Genomic DNA, 19,987 nt, shown 5'->3' on the forward strand with positions numbered 1-19,987 from the left:
TTGAATGATTCCCCTGGAACTTGAAGGATCATGTCAAATGGGCATTGAACAAATTATTGTGTTGATGATATCCCCATATTCAAGTCAAAAAAATTGGCAGATGAATGTTTTCCCCTTGAACTGGAAGCGACGTTGCCATACGTATTGTTTGTAGAGCTACCCCGATAAACATCGTAACAAGTTGCTGATGAATGTCTCCCCATTGAACTTGATGGGATGGTACCATGATGTGGATTTCCCATTATGGCGTTAAAATCATTGCACATTACTATAGTTGGGTTGTCAACTTGATCAACTAGTTGAGCCAGCCCATGGTGGGAGCATAATGACATACCACGAACCGCAGACACTTCAATAAATGTCACATACATCTGTGTATCGACTTCTGAATTTTGATTATGAGAATCAACCATCATAGCTAAATCGTCATCGTTAGAGAGTTCGAACGTTGCATAAGTTAACGGAAATACCACTGTTGGAAATCTGTAAACAATAAGACAACGCCTATTTTATCTTTCCTAATTTCTCCATCATAGTAAACAATAGCTTAAATACGCCTCATTTTTAGAGTTTGAAAGTTTAAAAGATTGAGAGTCTTATATCTGCAAAAATAATAGATTAAATATGCTTAATTAAATCAATAATATATGAATTTAAAAATAAACTAATGCTAAAACATTTTAAAAAATCACAGTAAATTTAATAACACAATTTAACATTGTTACTGTTTCGGGAAAATGTCTCGAGATTTGATATTGCATTCCATTTTATACCAGCACAAAATAAAACAAAATCATTAGTAAAAAAATGTAATCCAATAATTAAATTTAAAATGTCAATAATATAATAAAATTTATTTTTACCTTATAAGAACTATAATAAAATCTACTTAGCTTGATAGAGGACAATTATAGAAGGAAGAATATGAAATTAAATTTTGGTGTGGTTTTATGTTTATTAACGATACTATGTATAGGGGAGGGCGAGTTATTCACAAGGTTCGGGTAATGATGTATCACCCAATAATTCAAGGAAATAATGGAAGGCACGAATTACTATCTGCGCCTTCGCCGCTTATTAGAACCCTAAAAAGGCACGGATGATGATTTGTTTCTTTTTGCCAGGTTGTCACAAAGAGTGTTAGATCGGTAAAATTAGGACGATCGATGCTTGACATGTAATAATTAAATGGTTGGGTATTTTTGGGTAAAAAGCCCAATATAGGCATCTTGCAAATTATAAAATTAAATCAAATATGTTTTGAACCCACTAGTTGGTTAAGTGCTAAACAATTTAATATCGCTTAAGTAAAATCTCATGTTTGAGTCTTTGTGTATGCAGAAAATCTCCGTTGGGAGACTCACCCACTAAAGTCATGTGTGCAACCTAGATCGGTCCATATTAGTCAAGGCAAAGCCTTGGAACTGGAGGACAAAAAAAAAAATCAAATATGTTTTGTATATTTGAACAAATTTATCACATATAGGGTTAGTTTGTAACTATGCCTAAATATATTTTTGGTCTAAAAATCGAGTATGAAAATTAAATTACTATTCAACAGTTAAATTTTGGAAATAAAAATACGTTTAGAACAATGATTTTAGCCGATTACAAAAGTTGATTTTTTTCTAAGCAATTATATTCTTTTCTAATTTGTATCATGTGGAAAAATAGTTTATTCACATAATGTATTAAGAAAGTATAAACTGATAATTTTAATTTTAAATTATTAAATATATCTAAAATATTAAATCATTAAAGTTACCAAACCATATTTATATAAGGGTTAGTAACAAGTTGTCGTAATCGCGCCAGCCTTTTTTCTTATTCAAATCACTAAAAACTAGTATTGTAAATGAATTCTCCGTTCAACGAATTGTTTGTGATCCGTTTGGTGAGAAGTTCATTTAGTAATTAAACAAACGAATATGAACAAAATTTTATGTTTGTTTAATTAAATAAAAGAACACGAACAAAAGGCTCGTTCGTTTATTTATGTTCGTGAACGTTCGATAATCCGTTCGTTTATTTTGTCCAGGCCCATTTGAAATATAAATAATTAATACATTTTAACCTTAAACTCATTAATATTTTTAAACTCAATTAATTTTAAACCCAAATAAAAAATACTCAAATCAATTAAAGAAGATATAAAATCCAAAAATTATTTGAAAATATAAAAATTCTTCTCGAATATAAACTCAATTAATTTATGTTCGTTCGCTTTTGCTCATTTGTGTTCGTTTATCATTTAAACGAACGAACGCAAACAAACTAAATTTCTTAATGAATGAACACGAACAAGAAATATCGTTCGCTTAGTTGTTCGTGTTTGTTCGGTTAAAGTTGCACGGACGAACATGAACATACTCTCGTTCGTGTTCGTTCGATTCATTTACAAACTTACTAAAAACTTCAAACAAGCTTATCCTTCTTTTTTATTTTATTTTTTAAATGAACATAATAGAGAGTTACAACTCCACTCTTGAACTTTTTTTTGGTTAAATGTGATTATAAAATAATATATCTTTTAAATACTTTCAACCATTTAATAGTGAATATTCAATCATCTTACTACAACCGCTACTGCTCGAACCTGCAACATCTAAGAATAATAACAACTCCTTTAATCACTGAAATAAGTTGGTTCGTATCACTCTTGAATGTTCAACAGACTTATAATGTCCGAGAAAATTGTTAGATCTTTGAAAAAATTTGTGGGTCTGTTTATCGAATATGATGAATCTATTTTCTCATTAGGTTACAAACATATTATACAAGTAAGAGTTCGTATAAATATCAAGTTCTTACTCAAACAAACAAAAAAATAACTTTTAACGAATGGTAAGAAACATTTGAACATAAAAAATAACATTTTTTGTTTTATTAGTAAAAAATTAATTATGAAAAGAGATTTTATTTTATTTAATTTATTTATAAAAAAATATTACAATAGAATAAGATATTTCGTTTTAAGCACACGTTGTGGAAGAAAATTGTATGGCTGAGAGAGAGGAGGTTGTGGTTTTCCTTGGAAGGATTCTCTTGGAGCAATTAAGGGGATCGGAGATAATTGTTTAGTTTAGTTTATTAGTTTGTTGTGATTACAAATTAATATTTGTTCGACCTTTATACATGTTTGGTATGGGAGAGGTTTTGATTCCTTCCAAAATTTTTCAGTTGAATTAGTTTTAGGTTCCTTTTAAATATGAAATTCAAATATTAAGTTTCGATTCAACAGTTTTACAAGTTTTTGTTATTTTAAAATTAGATGAATTAAATTATATTTTTATTTTTATTTTGTTTAAATACTTCTTATATCTTTGTCAATTTTGAAATTAGTCGAATTGGATCATAACCTTTCAACGTTTAAATTTTAAATTAAAAATTTAAGAATTAGACTTCAAATTTTATTTTATTAATAGTTGATTCCTTTCAATAACTCAGTCTATATTTATATGTGGTGAAAATAAATATAAGAATCATCTGAGGACTAAATTAAGATTAAATATTTGACCGAATATTAAAAGTCGGTCGGCATTTGGATTGAATTCAAATTGCATCATTGTGGATGCATTGTGGAAGTGGGATACCAGGAAGAATCCTTGAGTATTTTTTTTAAAAAAATTCTTTTATGACTAAAATGGTTTTTAAAAAAAATTTACAAGCGATTAGTTATCTAATTACATCTTCTTTTGTTATAATTTATCACAAAGAAAAATTATTGAAAGCTACTAATTGACTATGTAATATTCAACGACAAGCGATAATTACTTGTTTTCATTTTTATTATGGAAGGATTTCATTTCAAATGTTTTTTATAAGCCTAACCTTAATTCTCATCAGATGGGTCCTACTAAATACTTAGTCCATTGAACTAATCCATGTTGACATATTTTTTTTATAGTTTTTTTAAACTATTAATTAAACGTGTATAACGAGGACATCCATTTATGTTAATAATTTATAAGTAATTTAGATATTTATTATTATTGACTAGGTAGAGAAATATTATATTTATCTATAATTTATAATTATCATTTATGTTATATGAAATGTTATAACTTAATTTCCTCCGCATGTCATCTGTAGAAAGAAATTTCAATGACAATGCTACCTCTATGTTTCATTAAACTGAACTTTGACGGTCCTTAATTAATATAAATTTTAATCAATGCTGAAATGAAAACTCACGCGTGCCTTGCCCACAACGCCTTCCACACGTTTACTATTTTTCTTAATTTCCAAGTCTGTCTTCCTGGAAATTTTGGCAAACGTATGAATATCTATTTCATGCTTTTTTTTTTTTCTTAGATATAAAAAAATGCTCAACGTATGCTTTTATTTTCATTTTAGATATAAAAAAATGCTCAACGTTTTATTCCATAACCCAGTTTGAGTCAGGCCGTGATGAATCGTTAAATTTGGCCGTTAAGTGACATATCACAACTTAGTAATTTTAAAAATATATTTAAATTAAAAAATTTAAATTATATATATATATATATTAAAAAGAAAACAAAATTTTTGAAATAAACCCATAACTTCAAAAACCTTCATTTCAACCCTTAAATCCATGTCGGCCACCACCTTTTACTGTCGACAAAGCTCTACCCGACCTCTCCTCCCCTCAACAACCAAAACTCCCATGAAATCGTGACCGATCGATGACGAATCAACGTTTTATACCCCGCAAACCCTATGATGAAAATCACGATCCCACACGATTCCGACGGCGGATCGGTCATGATTTCATAAGGGTTTTGGTCACCGAGGGGGATGTCGGGTGGAGATTCGTCGACGAAAAAAGACGGTGACCAGTGTGGGTTTAGGGGTTGAAATGAAGATTTTCAAAGTTTTAAATTTATTTCAAAATTTGTGTTTTCTTCTTAAAATATGTATATATAATTTTAATTTTTTAATTTTAAATATTCTTTTAAAATTATCAGATTCTGACACATGTCACTTAACGACCAAACTTAACGATTTGTCATGGTCTGACTCAAACTAAGTTACAGAATGAAACGTTAGACACTAAACTGGAACGAAAAAAATTAGGCACCAAACTGACACCAAAGACATACGCTGGACACTTTTCGATATTTAAGACTTTTTTTGATGAGATGTATGATTCAATTAAGAAATTATCATACACAGAATATATTAATATATGCTTCGTTAAAAATCAAAAACGAAAAAAAATACCTACACTAATATCAGGCCTACCATAAAACATCATCAACAACACATTATTATTATGGGATAAATCCTCATGCAACGTCGCAAGTATCCAACTTGGCGGAGCTACACAGAATGTAGCATCCAGTTTCTTTCCCCTGTACTCTTAGCCATTGTATCAGCCACATTATTTCATGTTATTTCTTAATCCCAAAAACAATTATAAGTAAATAACCCAAAAAAGAAGAAATAAGCTGGTCTTATTCTGGTGGACTTTGCATGATTTAGGGTAGGGATTGCCTTTCTTTCGTGTTTTCAGCCGCCTGTTTCGTTCTAATTTTTCTTCGTTAACTCCATTTTTTTAATAATTATGAATTTCATTTCTCAGTTATTTTTTTTAATTTTAAGGATTTATTAAATTCAAAAATATCTCTAATTAAACCTCAGACTTCGTTCAGAAAAATATCATAGATGATTGGTTGTCTGAAATATTGAGAATAAGTCAATTTATTGCACCTATTTCAAATTTGTTATATTAATAAGAACAACACAAATTTTCAGAAAATATCAAATACATTAAAAAAATCATTCGATCTTAAATTTGTACACAAACAACTATCATATAAAAAAAAACATATGACAAAGTTAAAGGATAATACGTGTTTTTAAATATCATAGACGCCCTGCATTCTTTTAACACATATAAAAATATTACTTTGTAATTATAACTATAAATCAAGTAAAATTGATCATTAGACAGTTAACTCTTGTAATATTTAAGATAGAAGTGATACTATAAATCAAACATCACCCTTTAATAATACAATAAATAATTTTAATTATATAAATAATATTACATTTCTTGAATTAAATGTGTAACGTCCTAATACAATACGACCCGAAGATTGATGGACTAAGGCGTCACATGGACCAGGGCCGTGGCTAGGTTTTCGGGGGCCCTGTACAAATTCTTATAAAGGGGTCCTATTTTTTAGAGAGAAAATAACTTCAGTGACCAAAAATCCCAGATAATATACGATTTTGATCAACTTTTTTTGGATTTGCGAAAATGACCAACAAAATCGCAATGCGATCTCTAATTCGCATTGCGATCTCCACTATCGCAAATTCGCGTTGCATTTCGCGTTGCGATGGTTGGAAATCGCGTTGCGATTTTTCATTTCGCGTTGCGATAGTTCCATTTCGCGTTGCGATAGTTGAAAATCGCGTTGCGATTTTCCATTTCGCGTTGCGATAGTTGAAAATCGCGTTGCGATTTTCCATTTCGCGCTGCGATAGTTGAAAATCGCGTTGCGATTTTCCATTTCGCGCTGCGATAGTTGAAAATCGCGTTGCGATTTTCCATTTCACATTGCGATAGTCTACATTGTCGTTGCGATTTTCCAAATTCGTTGCGATAGTCTACAGTTGTTGTTGCGAAAGTATACAATTGTCGTTGCGATAGTTAAAAAAAAAAGATTTTGTTTCTTAAGAATTTTCTCTAAAAAGATAGTATCCGCGCGGACGTGTCGAAGACACGTATTACCACGACCACGACCACGACCACGACCACGACCACGACCACGACCACGACCCGACCCGACCCGAGACGGACGGACGGCGGCGGCGGCGCGCGAGAGTCCCCCTTGTTCTCTATCACTCAACAAGGAAGTGGGAAAACCAAGCCTTAAATACCATTCCCAATAATGTTTCCAATACTATGTGGGATTTGAGCATTACCAACACTTGTTCCCAATACTATGTGGGATTGAGCCTTAAATAATGATATTATTTTTGAATATTTTGCTTAAAATTGCAATAATCGCGATTGATTGTAGATTGACTTTTAATTATGACATATTTAATCGTATAATACTAATGCAATTGGTTGCTGATTCAGTTGTTTTAAGGTGCATGATTGTTAATTGTTTCCTAAATAATCACATTGTATTGGAAACAAGTGTTGGTAATGCTCAATCCCACATAGTATTGGAAATACTATTGAGAATGGTATTTAAGGCTTGGCTTTCCCACTTCCTTGTTGAGTGATAGAGAACAAGGGGGACTCTCGCGCGTCGCCTCCGCCGTCCGTCTCGTCTCGGGTCGGGTCGGGTCGTGGTCGTGGTCGTGGTCGTGGTCATGGTAATACGTGTCTTCGACACGTCCGCGTGGATATTATCTTTTTAGAGAAAATTCTAAAGAAACAAAATCTTTTTTTTTAACGAATTTTCGCAACGAATTTGGAAAATCGCAACGAATTTGGAAAATCGCAACGACAACTGTAGACTATCGCAACGCGAACTGGAAAATCGCAACGCGATTTTCAACTATCGCAACGCGAAATGCAACGCGAATTTGCGATAGTGGAGATCGCAATGCGAATTAGAGATCGCATTGCGATTTTGTTGGTCATTTTCGCAAATCCAAAAAAAGTTGATCAAAATCGTATATTATTTGGGATTTTTGGTCACTGAGGTTATTTTCTCTTTTTTAGATATATCGATTTTGGGGCAACAATAGTGACGTTTTTTTGGGGGGAAAAACTTCGCAATAGGTCCATTTATAGTGCGGAGTTTACCTACAAATTTTTTTTTTGAATTAAGAAAGGAGACTATTACAAAGAAATACTAAGTGCGGAGGGAGGCAGGACCATAGAGGTCACAGTGGAGGATAGGTATAATCTCTTGGGGGGGTTCCATGCAGGTCCGAACTTGTTCATTTATAGTAACATTAGATTTGGCAAGGAAATCTACTGCAGCATTGGCTTCACGCCGAATGAGGATGAATTCGATCGTCCATTGCTTTGAGATGAGAGTTGCAATAGAGCGAATAAGGGCTATTGGGCTGCAGCTAGCCATTGGTGAAGATACTAGATTAAAAGCTTCGGCACAATCGGTTTGGCATTGAAGGCATTTGATATTAAGGGAGATCGCCAATTGAAGTCCTTCAAAAATTCCCCAAAGTTCGGCACATGCATCCCCTGGAAGGTTCTTTTCTCCTCCATCGCCTGGCAGATCTGGAAGAGGCGAAATGCATACATATTCTCGAATTTGTTCATCCATAATGACCAGCTCCTATGTCTTAGTAAAAATTGGGCCCTTTATATCACCGAAGCAAATACCATTACCCCAACAGATTCTGTTGCTGCTCGACCAGAATTTGTACAATGGAAGCCAGCGCCCCCAGACTGGTTTACTCTTAACACGAATGGAGCAGTTCATAAAGTTTCCTCCTACAGTTCGGTGGGTGGCATCATTCGGAATATGAATGGTGACTCGATCATTGGCTTTAAAAATTTTCTTTTTAGAACAACATAAACATTCACTTAAACTTCATCCATAGAGGTAATAGCAAAAATAAATACATAATATTTAATTGTCAAATACGGGAGCCCCCAAAGTCAGTTCAATTAAAGTTTACAGAAATCCCAAAATATATAACATTTCAACTCGAATATCAAAGGGTTCATATACATTACATGCCAATTAATAATAAACTCAAGATGTACTCAAAAGATAGCGACGATTTGGAAGGTATTCTACGTGTTGGCTCCTCAAAATGCTCTTCCTACGAACCTGCACACAGAAACAAATTCCGAACGTTGAGCTCACAAACTCAGTGCCACACTAATAATCAAACTATACTACATGTATCCTTTGATGCACATGCTAGCAAACATAACTAATAGCATACAAGTATGCTAAGCTATACATATCCACAGAGGTAGGCATCATGTTATTATTGGAGGGTTTCACTACATCTCAGAGACACACACCCCTCTAGCCTTCCAAGGGTGAGATCCAAAATTCTACATTGAAAGCGTTCACCCAGCTAATTTACTCCGTCAAGTCTTGGGGCATCTACGCCCAATTAGCAATTGTAATGCCTTGTGCACTAGTTAAGTCGTCTTAACATTCTACATATAATCATTCCTCCTGCTACTAAAGCGACTTGAGTGTCTGACTCGTTTCCTGAACATCGTACAAGGATAATCTTATGAATTCCTAAATTATCAGGTTTCTAAGTGTAAAATTTACGTTATTGATATAGTTCTCACTTGATATTTTATTGGAGGTATTAGGGTGTTTTTGGATCCCTCAACGAAGTCTATAATTTCCCTAAATTCCTTGTCCTAAATTGTGCTATGGTATCGATACTAAGCCCCTCGGTATCGATACTGATTCATGGGTATCGATACTCTTCCCTGAGTATTGATACCATACATGTAATTTAAGGCTAGGATGAAAAGATAATATCGATACTCCCAGATGACGAGTATCGATACTTCCCTGCTAGAATATCGATACCACTCAAGGTTCTATCCCAAAACCCCCTTATTTTTGCCTTACATAAGAACAATATCATTATTGTTCTTCCAACCCCGATACTCACACTTGAAAATGCTCTGTTTGGGCACGAGAATCACTCTTTAATCACCCCACAACCCTACTGAGGTTCCCAAACATTATTAAAAGCTTATGAGAGTTTATTAGGATCATAAAGAGTCAATTTATAAGCTTGAAAACACATAAGTCTAGGATTTTCCATGCACATGCTTATATATTTCAAGTCTAATGCAAGCTACACAAATGCACTTCTAGGAGGCCTACATATGGTATAGGAAGGTTAGAAATGTGTTACCTTGGAGTCTTGGTAGCTGAAAAACGTTCCAAATCACCCAAGAGCTAACTTCTCCTTTCCTTTAGCTTTGGAACCTTCTCCAACTTCTCTCACTAATTCAATATGGAAAATATGTTACTAACTTGTTTATGAAACTATTATGAGTCTAAGGACACTTTCTTAATTTTATCTTACCCCAAAAACGAGCTATAATACACTAAACTCCTACTAAACTCATTTTTGGTTTCTATGGTCAAATCTTAATTTTAATAGCTTAAAAGAATGCTAAGGAGATGGAGGTTCCAAATCTTACCTTAAAATTTCAGGATGAGTGAAAGACTAACAAAATTAGAACCTTTTATGCTCGAGTGTGAGAGGAAAGAAGAAGTAAGGGGACTGGGTAATCAAATGTGCCATCGTGAAATCATCAACCATTTATGGATTTTCAACTTTTGAAATCCTTCATGGTATGATTGCTCTTTTAGTCCCTCATTATTTGGTTCATAATTAAAATCATCACTTTTATTCTCTATTGGGCTTGTCCTAGGCCTAACTAAAACCCACTTGGGTCAGACAGTCATGAGATGAGGAAATTTGATTTTAAGACCCGAAGAAGGACCGAAAACTCTTAATTCGAAATTCGGGGTGTTACAGTAATCTTAATTTAATGGTAATAAAAAATCTGAAAAACAAATATGACTGAAAATGGTGAAATATGCCTTTTTCTACTACAATCGTTTTTAGCTGTGCCCAACAATTTCATCAATAAAAAAAGAAGCATAAAATACAAATTAAGAAAATCTTGCGTAAAGTAGAAGATAGGCTTTATAACTTTACAAAAAAAAATCACAAACATGATAAAGCTAAAGATTCCATCACTGTGCTAACCAACAAAACTCCACTAATCACTCAATAACTTTATTGCCCAAAGATCTGAAGTACTTTGTGTTCAATCAACAGTTCCCATTACAAAATTAAAACAAAAAAGAATTATAGTTCCTTTATTGATGAGATGGACCATAAAACCTACATATATTTAGCATCTATCGCACACATTTCAATATTTATGAACATATTTATTTAATATAATAAATAAATTATATAATTTTAAATTAAAATATAAATGTAAAGGATTTATTTAATTAATTTTAATATAATTTATAGAAGTATATCTAGAGATGCTTTATTATTAACACTCTTAAATTATTGACCATTGTTTTGTTATTCGAAACACGTGTAACATTAATTTTAATCTCATAAATACAATATCTAACCTAACAATCTTAATAATTAATCCCAATCACTATAATTTTCAATTTTCACCTTCTCTTTATAAAAAAAATCACTTATACTACAACTAATTTCATCATTTTACTCCAAATGTAGCATGCGTCAGTCAAAATATTGCTGAAAAAGGAATAAAAAACATAAAAACATGAAGGGGACAAGTTGTATGTGTTTTTCTAAATCTCTACATGAAAAGAAAACAAAGGCAAAATCTTCTCAAAAGACCCCAATACAACATATATAGATTTATATGGAGAAAAGGATGGCCCTCTAGAATTTATTGACTTTTATGATCCCGTGAACCAACAATTTTCTCCCCATTAAAACCAATTTATTAAAGGAAATTAATGATAAATGGACTAAACGAGTTGGTGAAGATAAAGGCTCAACACCCACCCTTCCTTGGAAGTAATCTTCAATCACCCCTTTGCCTTCAAAACCAATTTTCATCCACAGAAAACATGTTTGGTCCTGCCAAAAAGCTGCCCCAATCTGATTTCAGAATGTCGAAACACACGGGGAAGAAGTACGATTCCAGGGTGCAAAAGACTGCTCAAAATTACAGGAGTTGGAACACCATGGGAGCTGATGGAACTGGCGTGATGGAAGATGAGTCTGGGGTTTCTACTCCTCCTTTATGGGGAACTAATCCTTCAACGATTGGAAATAACATTAATTACAGATGTTTATCGCCGTCATCGCAAGCTCAGGCCATCGCTAGAGGCCAAATGGAGCTTATGGAAATGGTTAGCAGAATGCCCGAGTCTTGTTTCGAACTCACCTTGAAAGATCTTGTGGAGCACCGGGATCCGGCTGTTGAACCGAAACAGGAGAGTTGTGCTGTAGGGAGAGGTGCCATCAATGGAGATACATACATCAAAGATAAGGGGAAGAAGAAGAATCAGAAACCGCGAATCAATAGAATTGGGAGCATTGATAATGGCGGGTTTCTTCTGAAAATGGTGTTTCCTTTTTCCTCGGGGTCAAAGTCGAAGAACAAGAGGAATGGTTCAAATGTGAATTACAATTTTAGAGTTTCACCGAAGCCAACAGTATCAGATGAGTATGGTAAGAGCATAGACAAAGAGTGGTGGAAGAAGAGATCGGGGTCGAGCGAGAGTGACAGCGGTGGATCCAATGTAACCAGTGGAAGCACCAAAAGCAGCCGTAGCAGCAGCAATACCGGCGGCAGGTGTGTTATATAACAGATAAAATTTCGACTATTTTTGTGCCTTGTAAACATTAACAGATAAGGGTTTCCAATAAAAATAGTTGGATTGTATGGGAGATATATATAGGAATCATTCATAAATTCATTTGAGTTTTTCATGTTGAATTAATGCAGGCGTAAGGGGAAGTGTTGCTTGTCTTTCATCTTCAATAGGAAAATCAAAGCATAGCGGTAAAACACCAGCCTTGGGCCATGTTTGAAAATGGAGTTCAATATGCAAATTATCTTTCCAGTATTGCGAAATGTTTACGTAAAATGGGTACATGAGATTTCCCAGACAGCTGCAAAGTCAGTGTATGTTCAGATTCAGACAGAGTTCTCTGTTTTTCTTTTTCCCATTAGAGTGAGGAAGAATCATGATTTTGCCTTCCAATATTAGTTTGAAGTGAGCAGAAAACATCGCTTACCATAACCAAAATTCAGAGCTGCATGGGATTATTACATGTTCGATCTGATTATCTAGTTTCCCCTGTAATTGTTATCTTGGTTTGCTTGATTATTTGTTGCTTTCTCAGAAGATGCTAAAAAAGAGAGATTGTAAAAAATAGTGTTACAAAACATACGATAACACTGCCATTTGATTAATGGGAAATTTCTGATTTTAGTCCCTTCTTAAAACTAAACATTTAATTTAAGCTTTTAAACTCTTAAGTGAAAAAATATGTACTTTTTTCCTCTTAAAAATTAATTATTTGATTTAATAAAATAATTTTTGAACTTTAATTTTCCTAAAATTTTATAATTTCGTCATTTGTTATGTCAATTATAAATTATAAAAAATATCCACTAGTAAAATCTATAATACAATAGTAATAATTTAATCACAAACCTATATGGGAGTACAACCATACAATTGGATTGAAAGTTTTTAATAGTGATATTCAAAACCGGGTATCAAGAATTTTTGAGTATTAAAATTTTGGTCCATGTCCCGGCCTATTATATCCGAGTACCCGTACGTCGGAGAAAGAATATATACTAAATATGATATTGTGCTAAACTTGCATGCTTATTTGATTTTTCTAAATGACGTTGGAGGAGAAAGAACATGCTTTGCATTGGAAACAGCGATTGCCCATTAAATTTCTGATAATATATCATGCCAAAATGAATCAATTGTGTAAATCAGGCATGTATCGCTCGTCGTAGACTTTTAGAAGATCTAACACTGATGCAGGTGAGAACGGAGATGGCTGACCGCAGCAGTGAAGGAACAATGATTGTAATGGAGATGATGAAAATGAACTAGAGGAGATACTAACTTGTTACAATTATATTGTAATTTTGGGTAAATTACGTGTTTAGTACCTAAACTATTAATTTTGGCCCGTTTTAATACTTATAACGTTTAGTTTTTGTTTTATTTTAGTACCCGTCGTTAAAAACATAGCAAAACTGTTACAACTTGACACTTTTTTATGAGTCAATTATATCAGTTGTCACTCAACTATCTTCTCACTCTTATTTTGGTTGTTAAAGTTTATTTTTTAATTTATTTACTTAACTTTCAAATTATTCCTAATTTAATCACTCTAACTTTCAAAAAAAAAATTTATTTTAATTAAATATTAATAAAATAATAAGAAAATATCTTGTCACAAAATATTATTAATAAAATAAATTAGAGTTATTAAAACATGAGCAATTTGAAAATTAATTAGTTAAATTGAAAATTTTTAAACTTTAATGAGCTAAATAGGAGTGAGAAAATATTTAAATAATGAATGATGCAATTTACCTATAAAAATGTCGTGCAAAAGTTTATGTATTAAAATAATCAAAACTAATAGTTTATATACTAAATGCTTAATTTACCTTATAATTTTTTATAATTCACAAGATTCAACAAAAACAAATATTATATATTAGTCAACTATTTACATATTCTATTCTTTAAAATTTTAGTACCTAATATATATATATATAAGCCCAATGTTCATTTGATTGAACCAATCTCAAATTCAAAAGTTCAAGCCTAAACTTAATGAAACCCAATATCTAAAATCTAAATTACAGGACCATATCCACGTCAATCCAAAATTTAAAATTTGCTCAATTAAGAAAAACATAATCATATGATTAATAATTCGATAAAGATTTTAGTACGTGTCAAGATATTTTGATTTATTTTATATTAATTTAAATTTGATTTACAATTATTTTTTATTATATAAAAATATAAAATATAGTAGTTTAATAAAATAATTATATTCAATTTCAACCATAATTTAACATAAATATTATTTTTGAAAACTATGTAACTATTATTAACATTGGCATAATAATTAATCGTTACTTATGTTGAGGGTCCAGCTGCAATCCCCGCCCAATTCAATTCATATTTTCTTAATTTTAATTGAAAGATTATATTTATTAAATTGCACGAACCAATTTACCTCAACGGTTAAAGGAATCGTTGTTGTTCCTAGAGCTCACAGGTTCGAGCACCAACGATTACAACTAGGTGATTGAATATTTATTGCAAATGCTTGAGAGTATTTAAAATAAATACTACTTTGTATGTAAGTAATTTTCTCTTAGGTTTATATGGGGTCGAAGTGTATAGGCAAGGCATTGGACCAAGTGGATGATACGTCTCTTTAAAAAAATTTAGGGATGATTTGGGGTATTTGGGCTTCAGATCATGCTCTTATAAGACTCACGGGATCTTCTATCCAAATGTATTCGTGACTTTTGGATATTTTATGACTTATGGATTAATATATGACTTGTTTATTTGACTTATGGATTAATATATGACTTGTTTATTTGACTATGTGTCTATGAAATTGACTAATGAATCGAAAATATCTATCGTGAAGTATGATGTGGCTTTATGACATATTAATCTGAGGGACAAATCATTGAAGTATGAAGAGAAGGGTAACTCAAGGAATGACCTTGTCGACTAGACTATCAGATCAGATCATATATGTGACATCACCGTCTTCATAAAGTTTTAATGAAAAATACCATACTAGAAAAACTATAAAAGTATTGATGATTTTGTTTTAACAAAACTAATAAAATTTTAATGACACAGATGAAAAAAATATATTGTTGATGAATTTATTTTAAGAAAATTAATGATTAAAATAAAAAAAGAAAAGTGATGACCATTTTTTTAATAGAAGCTGCTGGTATTATTAAAAAGTGAAAATATCTAAAATTACAATAAGAGTTTACAATTATCATCGTAAGCTAAATACATAATTTAGATTTTTCCCATAACATTAAAACTAGTCACGTTAGATTATATAAGAATCATACATGGAAAAAAATAAAAAAACTCAATCAAAAGACTCGAACAAAAATAAATACGAACAAATATGATTACATCGGCAAACAAACCATAAAAGAAAGTTAGACTATTGAAAGGCCATCGAAGAACTACAAATAAGAGTCGATCGCAATAAGAAACTATCCACAAACGCAGAATCACACATCTAAATTCAATCTGAAGGTCCATAGCAGAGAATATCAACAAGATTTCAAATAAGCGCCATATTGACCAGTCGTTACATTGTCAAATATAACCATGAGAAAATATAAATAAAAGAACAGACAAATTCTAGAAAAAAAACGTGCTACAAAGACAGAGATAAACATGCAACACGTAAAATTATTTTTATTAAAAAATAAAAGAAAAAAAAGAGAAAAAAGAACTAACAATCGATAATTAATATTAAAACTGATGTCATCGTCGGTTAAACAAAATCAAAGAAAAAGATTGATATAATGTATTGAAAACGAATTAAACTCAAACAAAAAAAATGGAAAAAAAAGGAAGACAGAAAAGTGTGATGATAGTTGACTGCGGAATAAGGTAATTTATCTCATATTTAATTTCATTGATAAGAATTGCTTTTCGCTAATAAATTTGGTAACACTTTTAGTTTGATCTATCTTATTGTTTATGCTCTAATTGTCTATAAAGATTTTTTCAATCATGTATATATTTTTTAATGACTGTGTTTAATGTAAAACACAAAATTAATCAAAGTTGAAATAATAAAATAAAATACAAGGCACAAATTAGATAAACACAGTTTTTTTTACTTTGAAAATATAAAAAGCTCAAAATATAATCGAAAAATAATTATTAAAAATATATTAAAGTTCAAAAATATAATATTAAAAAATTATTGAGATGGAGGATAATTATTATAAAGCATCACCTGCCACATCACCTGCCACAAGCACATGGGGCAGGCAATATTATTAGGCTTAGGTTCTATAAACATTTATTGTGCACAGTTAAGTTCATTGTAATGATTGGTGTGCTCGTCTCTAAGTTACAGTATTAGGTTCATGTTGTCCATTCAGGTGGCCAACTAAATCATTTTCACAAACACCTCTTGGACTAGACGGCTTTGAAATAATCCATGTCATGTGAATCGCCCAGGAGTGGCTGCTGTTCTAGCTATTGCCACCGCTAATCCACCCAACTTTTTTAACGAAATTGATTTTCTGTTTAGGGTCCATGTCCTTGGAGGTGAAGTAAGCCATTTTGTCCATTTTGCCCTATTGAAAACCATATTGTTTCCATTTTTTCCATAGCCCCCAAGGGATCGAAACAAATAGCGTACCCCATTCCTCGTTCCCGCATATCGTGCAAGCTGCTGTGGTTCTAGCGCGGATTTCGTGTGAGCAGCAGGTAATAAATAGCAGGTACCAAACGTATTTAATTTCTCCTACGCATATCCTTCAAAAAAAAATCCTATAATTATAAATATTAGGTACCTAGTGTAGGAAATCACCACTATCATGTCTCCTATGCATATATTATACAATTTCTCAATCATTTTCGGGGCACAAACACCTCTTCGACTAGATAGGTTCCTTTTAAATAATCCGTGAGAATCCTCTAGGAGTGGCTGTTGTTTTGGGCTAAACTCTCGACATAACGTTCTCGAACAAATTATTTCACGAGATAATGTTCTTTCAAGATTAATTCATCGAATAGGGTGAAATCTACAGTGTTGGCCGTAGGTCGACATGCCTTCCGGGCGACCTACTACGTGGCCAGCCATGCACGTCCCCAAGCATAGGTCGCCATGCCCTCCGGGCGACCTTGTAGGTCGCCATGCACTCCCTCCTGCTCCTCGCGTGATTCCTCTTGCCCCTCGCGTGATTCCTCTTGCCCTCGGATGCCCTCGCATAGCTCGCTCGAATAGCCTCGGTCGGATGCCCTCGGTCAGATGGCCTTGGATACCCAGCGTGTTGGAACGTGCATGGCACATGCAATCTCTCTCATAGCTCGCCGGGAAGACATGACGACCTACGGCCAACACTGTAGATTTCACCCTATTTGAGCAATTAATCTTAGGAGAACATTGTCTCGTGAAATAATTTGTTCGAAAACGTTATCTCAAGAGTTTAGCCGTTGTATGTTGTTTTGGCTATTGGTACCGCACTGTTTTAACCAAGTTGATTACCCTGATTTTTATTTTCGACTTACTAAAACCGATCATAATTCTCCATTGAAAGATAAGTTTCCACGTATATGTAAGTATGTGAAGAGGTTATAATTATTTGTATTTAGTTATTCGAATGAGCTTATAATACTTTAATTGATTCATTGATATTGGTGTTTGTAAGTGAAAAATCTGGAATAAAAAAAACGATACATGCACGTGACAGAAGACATCGTTGACGAGAATCCAAACTTGATTATCTACAAGGCTCCATCTTTTGATGCTCGTCAACAAATACTTGTAACCCAAGTCCCTAAGCTTGCAAGCGAAGCGACATTGAAGGCCATCAAAGAATGGGGGCAAGCCATTTCTAAGATCACTTACCTTATATTCTGTACATCGTCAGGGATCGACATGCCTGCTGCTGACCATAAGCTTACTAAGCTCACTGGCCTCAATCCTTCGGTTCAAAAATTCATGCTTTATCAACAGGTTTGCTTTGCTGCCGGGACCGCCCTCCGTCTTGCCAAGGATTTGGCGGAAAACAATGCCGGTGCTCGAGTTCTCGCCTTGTGTTCAGAGAGCATGGTCGGATGTTTTCAGGCACCATCGGAGACCCATTTAGATGTACTCGTGGGCTCTGCACTTTTCTCTGATGGAGCCGCAGCTCTGATTGTGGGTGCCAACCCTGATGCCACCGTCAAGGAGCGCCCTTTGTTTCAAATCATATCAGCTAAATAGACTATTATCCCCGACTCTGATGGTATAATAGTAGCAAAAAAAGGTGAAATGGGAATGGCATATTATTTATGTACTGCCCAAACTTATTGCTAACCACATTGAGCCATGTTTGATGGAGGCATTCAGTCCATTGGGCATTGATGATTTGAACAAATTGTTTTACGTAGTTCATCCCGGTGGTACAGCTGTTCTCAGACAAATTGAAGAGAAATTTGGATTGGGAAAGGACAAGCTGGAAACGAGCTGGCATGTGTTAAGTGAATATGGAAACATGTGGAGTCCAAGCGTGTTATTTGTTCTTGATGAGATGAGAAAAAACAAAACAGAAGAAGGCAGGGCCGTCGCCGTCGCCGCCACCGCCACCATAACGGAAGGGTTAGAGTGGGGTGTCTTACTTGCCTTTGGTGTAACTCCTAGACCCAGCTTATGTGTTACGACTAAATTTAGCAGATTACAATAAAATTTCTAAAAAACATTTTCGATAATTTAAAGCCATATTATAAACAATATCTAACAAAAAGAACACATAGTTAAAAAAAAAATTATCGAGTAAATATCAATATGTCAGTGACTGAATAAATGAAATACATCATAATTCGTATCGCAGTGAAAATCATAAGCATAAGTATTTCAAATAAGGGAACATGACACCGTAAATAAAGCAGTTCGGAAGATATAAACATTACAACAAAAAGTTCTATAAAAATATGTCGATCCTCCAAGTGTCTGGTTCGAGGTGCTTATCCAAAAATATCTAAAAGGAGGAAAACAATTTGAAAAGGGTGAGCTAGGGAGCTCAGTGTGTCCCAATAGTGCAAATATAACATAATAGATAAAACAATCAATAAGTGTTTCAATAAGGTTTCGTAAAGGTCATCGATAAGTTGAAGTTTAAACTCATAGTTACCCTCCTCCCGTACACCAAAATTCAGTTCCCCCAGAACTGCATCCATAAGGGCTACCTTATACCCATTGGATATAGGAGTCATCCGAAGGGAGTACCTTGTGGCCTGAGAGCCTACCCAAGAAAGCTCTCGGGGCCTCAGAGCCTATCCAAGGGTCGCTGTAACATCCCAAACTACGGGTTAGTGACTAAATTATAAGGAATTTGGAATTTGTTGATTAAAGTGGAAAAGTTGAATAGTTTAATGATTTAATTGGAAATATTTCCTAAAAGTTTATAGTAATTATCCAAAGAATTAAAGGGCAAAATGGTCATTTAGTATGAAAGATATTTTTCCCTAATTATATGAATGATTATCGTGGGGTGAGGAAGAGTTATCTACAAACTCTTCTTCCTTCTTCATCTTCTTTCTCCCGTGGAAGCTAGGCAAATGTAAGGGTTTTCTATTTTGCTAAATATTTGTTGAATTAAAGGTTGAGTTTTGATTATTAGATGACAACTAAGCTTAAGGAAAGCTTAAGTTGTCTTATAATCAAAGGATGAAGAAGTTGTAAGAGATTAAAGAAAATGAGTTTTTATATGAAATCATGGAAAAGAGTTGATAAGTTG

At 33.3% G+C, this 19,987-nt stretch overlaps 1 protein-coding gene and 1 pseudogene across 1 annotated transcript; both read left to right on the forward strand.

Moving 5' to 3' along the window:
- Positions 1-11,399: 11,399 nt before the first annotated feature.
- LOC120194900 lies at positions 11,400-12,800 on the forward strand. Its single transcript, XM_039197073.1, has 2 exons — positions 11,400-12,277; positions 12,431-12,800. The coding sequence occupies exons 1-2, from the start codon at positions 11,433-11,435 to the stop codon at positions 12,483-12,485; spliced, it is 900 nt and encodes a 299-aa protein (XP_039053004.1). The 5' UTR covers positions 11,400-11,432; the 3' UTR covers positions 12,486-12,800.
- Positions 12,801-17,946: 5,146 nt separating this feature from the next.
- On the forward strand, positions 17,947-18,934 carry LOC120195090 (annotated as a pseudogene).
- Positions 18,935-19,987: the final 1,053 nt, after the last annotated feature.

Source organism: Hibiscus syriacus, unplaced genomic scaffold (genome assembly GCF_006381635.1).
Source record: "Hibiscus syriacus cultivar Baekdansim isolate YM2019G1 unplaced genomic scaffold, ASM638163v2 tig00117005_pilon, whole genome shotgun sequence".
Lineage (NCBI taxonomy): Eukaryota > Viridiplantae > Streptophyta > Magnoliopsida > Malvales > Malvaceae > Hibiscus > Hibiscus syriacus.